This window comes from Rhinopithecus bieti, unplaced genomic scaffold, assembly GCF_001698545.2.
Source record: "Rhinopithecus bieti isolate Rb0 unplaced genomic scaffold, ASM169854v2 scaffold_1853, whole genome shotgun sequence".
NCBI lineage: Eukaryota > Metazoa > Chordata > Mammalia > Primates > Cercopithecidae > Rhinopithecus > Rhinopithecus bieti.
Window position 1 is genome coordinate 753,383 of NW_016804151.1, and position 5,274 is coordinate 758,656.

Consider the following 5,274-nt stretch of genomic DNA (forward strand, 5'->3'; position numbering starts at 1 on the left):
TATATATATATATATATATATACACACACACACACACACACACACACCCCTAGGTTCCTGACTTTCTAATACTCATTACTGTTGGCTGATGCAAAACTTAATTGTGCAACATACATCTCCTCAAGGATGAACAGGAAATGCAAAGATATAAAATTCAAAGTATTAACAGATGGTTTTGCTACTTTTCATACTTTTGATAAATGAGATAGTTGGAAGTTAGAGGCTATTAACTAAAATAAAATTAAGGAGTAAGTTACCTGTGAATTTCATTTACTCACATTAGGACTGACTCGTCTCTCTTAATTGGAGTTTAACTGAAAACAGACTGGACCATGACTGGCAGCTATATATTGGTCATTTTCAAATACTCCAATGACACTCTTCAATAACTTTATTATGTCCAGTTTTATGGTGCCATACCATGTTTTTCACACTGTTTAAAAATTTCCATTTCCATAATCCAAATGCCAAAAAAATTACTATACGTTCTTTTATACAGTCAAAAATATATTTACTGGAATGTTTTTAGTTATAGCTGAAGGCAACAACATTTACAACATTTAGCTTTTATTACACCTATAAATATGGAAATTGCTTGCAAAACAACTGTAATATGAAAAGAATGATATTTCTGCAAATATTGACAGAATGGTTATACATCTCTTTCAGCATATAATTTGGTACTCTACACAGGTTTCCTGACCCCCAGCATGACCCGCTCCCTAATGCAACAATGCAAGTCCTTATGCCATTAAATTACTAGTATGAAATATTATCATCAGTGTTTAACTATATACACAAATAATGAACTGGCAAGTATCTAGTTTCAAATTAGATCCTTGAAATATGGAAAAATAGAGGCTAGTTCTCTTTGCCTTAAACATAATTATTAAAAGAACATTTTGTTAGAAGGGGAAAAGATAACTGGACATTCTCAACGTTCCAATTTGAAGTGATACTTGCCTCTTAGTTTCTTGAAAAAGAAGTTTTGAAAGTTATATACACATAGGTTTCATTTAAATTATGCAGCAATCTTTTATTACTGTCCCAGATCTTGTTTAATGAAGATCTCTGTCATCAAATCAAGTACGGTATTTCATGACTATAAGAACTGTAAGAGAAAACATGAAAAAAGCAATATATCAACATCATATATATATGCTATGTTTGAAGCAATATTCGTAATGTAGTTGTGTCTACTTTTAGAAATGGGTAATGAGGATTGACTGAACTTTTATCTGAGGTAATTAATAAATGGGAAAGGAGAGGCAAAAAATATCATAAAACAACCTAAATGTCTAACATTGGCATCTTAAATAAATAATGGCATAGCCATAGCTTGTATCTGCTGTTAAAATGTTACTAAAATTTTTGATAACCTGGGAAAATATTCACAATATATTTATTAGAAAGTACATATAATATAGTCTTAGTTTTTTTAAAAAACATGCTTGTATATTAATAGGAAAAGAGAAATATATATAATAGTTATATTAGTAGTAGTAGCTATCTCTGTGTTGTAGTTATAGATTATAGTTGAATTTTTCTTTTTGTTATTAATATTTCACATTTTCCAATTGCCCACCATATATACATGATTAAGTCTCGGTTTTTGAGGTAGTTATTTTCTATAAGGTCACTACAAACACGAAATTAGTGAATACTGAACCACTACTGCTAGGGAAAACACAAGGTTAAGTTCCTGTGAGTCTCTGGCTACTAGATTTTTGTCAATCAATACATAACCTTGTTTTATATGTGTTTCTGTTTAAAGACATTTTATTTAATACGTATTATTGATTCAGTAACACTGAGCTCAAGGCCAACAGCACTATAACTCATGCCTGAACAAAGTTTGCCTACTGTGTATTTTCTCCAGGAAGACATATCACAGCTCTGTTGTACTGAGCAACACTAGAGAACACTTCAGCACTACGCATGGGGGTCATTTTAAACAGTGCAATCACCAGCGAAAAGCACGACAATGCAGAAAATGTGGTACTAAATAGACTACAAAAAGAACATGTTTATGTTACGAGTGCTGAAACAAAAAGGCAGAAATGGCTTTGTTTAACCTCAGCCAGGGATGTATGGGTTGGGGGACTTAAATTTTTTGTTACTCTGAACATGTTTGTAAATGACTGAAAGCACCATGAGTACTGATTTTGGGGTGACAAATAATTTTACCTGGTAAGTGGATTTGCAAACACAGAATCTATGAATAATGAGGATTGACTGTATTTCTTTGTAACAAAACACTTTTTCTGTTTTAAAAAAATAACAGCATAATATAATTTTTCAAATGATTATTTTTAGATACTTTCCAAATCTTCATAAAACCTCTGTAACCACAGGTAGAGAGGCCTTGAAGAAAATGAGATATTTAAAATGATCTGATTTTCAAAAGAACATTAAGGGAAAAAGGAAGGCAAGGAGTCATGCTTTAATGACAGAAATTATGCTCAACTGCAGAACCAAACAAAAACCAAACAAAAATCATCTGGAGAATGCATTTGGATGTATCCTTCCAAAACAGTATTACAAGATGCAAACTGCCATTCCTGAGAGTTAATAATAAATAGAACATGAGTATTTTAGACCTTAGTGTAACAGGAACCAGATTTGGCCTGCAACAAATCACTTAGCCTTGGATTTGGGGGTAAGGGTTGGGGGCAGAACAGGAGTTCCCTTTGAGAATCTGATAAAAGATATAGACCTTCCATAAAAATGTACATATACATAGTCACATAAAATTTTACATATTACTTAAGAGCATTTTCAGAGATCGATAGATTCTAAGAGCTCCTGAGACAGGTCAGAAGTCATTACTCAATCCTGACTTCAGACATGCTAGGTCAACTGAAAATAAAAAGGGAATTAAAATGAACTCTAAAACAAATGATACCCTAAGAAGTAATAATCCAATAAATACTTACTGATAATCACTAGCAAAAGGATAGCAGCAACCAAAGCCATGATGGCTTTTATCTACAACACACAAAAGGGCATATAAAGATATTAATATTTGACTCATTAATAAAGTCAAGACTATTTGTTGTTCTATTTACTGTATCATACTAAATCATCTCAATAAATAGGCACATTTCTTGAAATGTCTTCACATTTTTTCCCATATGAATTTGCTGGCTATTTTCCATTCTTTGGGAAATAATCAGAGTTCCCCAAATTTGAGGTGTTTTCTTTACTGGATTTTGTTGGTCAAAAGCTGTACTGCAGAGAGAACAGTAACAATCAAAGCCGTCATGGGCTTGAACCTCTATGATTTGATGTGCTTATTACTAATGTGAGACCAGAGAAAATATACAGTATTTTAGCAACTCTGTTCAAGTGTCAAGATACGATGAATAACATAGGCCATGCAATTCAAATGGTTCAATACATATAAAGTAGCAGTTTATAGCAGTTTTTTTCAAAGTAAATGAGAATTCTGTTAGTTTTTTCTCCCCTTACTTTCTTCTTGGCATTTTTATCTCCATTTTGAGGAATATATTTTAGATTATTTATGAATAGCCTCAAAGCAACTTTGCCTAAGAGCATTCTGTGTCAGTTTTGTAGTTAAGAAACCTTAAGGTCAGTTCTTGGTCAGCTCCTTAATATGTTATAACAAAGTGACCCAAAGAATATATGGAAGATTTGTAATCTGGATACCAGTGCCTATTACAATTATTATGATAACAAAAAAATGTAGAAAGAGAATCAGAATGGATTGGAGATAGGAGCTGTATTTTTAGTAGGTGTCTGGGTCCACATTATACGATAAACTAAAGTATTTTAATCCGTTTTTATTAATCTGAAACATTTCTAAAATAATTTGGAATTTCTACAGGAGTTTTTCAACCTTACCTAAAATGTACATTAATTTGCCCTGTTAAATGTGTGTTCGGCTTTACTTAAGATTTGAATGAGAACATCAATATCAATTTAAAAACACCTCAATGAATAGTTTTCTTCCTTGGGTTTCTAACACTGGGCAGAAAATGTTTACAATTGCAAATGGCAGTATTGTATTCATGCAAGTCCAAAGCTCATGAACAAAAATCTGTATGGCATTAAACATATAAGAGCTTCACAACCCCCCAGATACATTAAAAGAGGTGTTAGCGATTCTCTTTCCCCACCCATGGATAATTTTATTAATTCGTTTATTTTTAAAGCCAGGTATACTGAGATACACTTTACACAGAATAAAACTTATCCTCTAAAAGTACTTTTGATAGGTTTTGACAAATATATCCAGCTGTTAATAGGCATGAGCACCATCAAATATAGGACATTTCCACCACCACCCGCAACAAGTTTCCTCATGACCTGTTGTCAGTCTCCAACCATACCACATTCCCCTTAGCCACTGGAAACTCCTGATCTGTGTTCTGCCCTTATATCCTTTTTCTTAAAACCTTTCCGAAATTACTCATTATGGAAGTCAATCTAGAAAATGGCAGGCACAGGGAGGCTGCCCCAGATGAACAGTAGCACAATGAAGTATTAATGGGGTACAGTAAAATTGAAGGAAGCTAAGCATTAGAAAATAATAAATGAAGAATACTTGCTACTGTAAATGGTCTTTGTTATGTTATGGAACAATGGTTTTCATTACATGCTCAATGCTATTCATGGTCTCCAGAGGTCCTCAAGGTGATGACTATTTAAAAATATAACTCAATGTTTTTTCCTCCTCAAAAGCACACTATTCCTCTGACCCAAACCCCATAAAGAACAAAGCAAACATTTTTAGAAATGGTTAAAAAAAAGTTAGGCAAAATGTTCACTATGACCATCTTTTTTGTGGATACATGAATGGGGTACATGAGTTTGGGGGAGAGAAGGGGTGAATGGTTCATGGACCTTTTGTTTTTCCAAATTAGCCCACAGAATAGAAAATTTCTATAGATACAGAAGCTTTAGGCCAGGTGTGGTGGCTCATGCCTGTAATCCAGCACTTTGGGAGGCTGAGGTGGGCAGATTGAGGCCAGAAGTTCAAGACCAGCCTGGCCAACACAGTGAAACCCCGTCTCTACTAAAAATACAAAAATTAGCCAGTTGTGGTGGCACATGTCTGTAATCTCAGCTACTCGGGAGGCCAAGGCAGGAGAATTGCTTGAACCTCGGCTACTTGTGAGCCTGAGGCATGAGAATCACTTGAACCTGGGAGGCAGAGGTTGCAGTGAGCCGAGATTGCACCACTGCATTCCAGCTTGGGAGACACATCAAGACTGCCTCAAAAAAAAAAAAAAAAAAAAAAAAAAAAAAAAA

General features: G+C 33.9%; 1 protein-coding gene across 5 annotated transcripts in view; it reads right to left on the reverse strand.

Moving 5' to 3' along the window:
* VAMP4 (vesicle associated membrane protein 4) overlaps positions 1–5,274 on the reverse strand; it is a 42,547-nt gene that overhangs the window by 3,294 nt on the left and 33,979 nt on the right. For 3 of the 5 annotated variants that reach the window (XM_017866896.1, XM_017866895.1, XM_017866897.1), the window contains 2 exons: positions 2,937–2,988; positions 374–1,111 (listed from right to left, as the gene is read on the reverse strand). The exons of 1 other annotated variant lie outside the window; for it this stretch is intronic. In XM_017866896.1, the coding sequence (XP_017722385.1) occupies positions 1,083–1,111; positions 2,937–2,988 (81 nt within the window). In that variant the 3' untranslated portion in view covers positions 374–1,082. Of the gene's footprint in view, positions 1–373; positions 1,112–2,936; positions 2,989–5,274 lie in introns of those variants that run through there. One more of the 5 variants, XR_001884473.1, reaches the window with a different exon arrangement.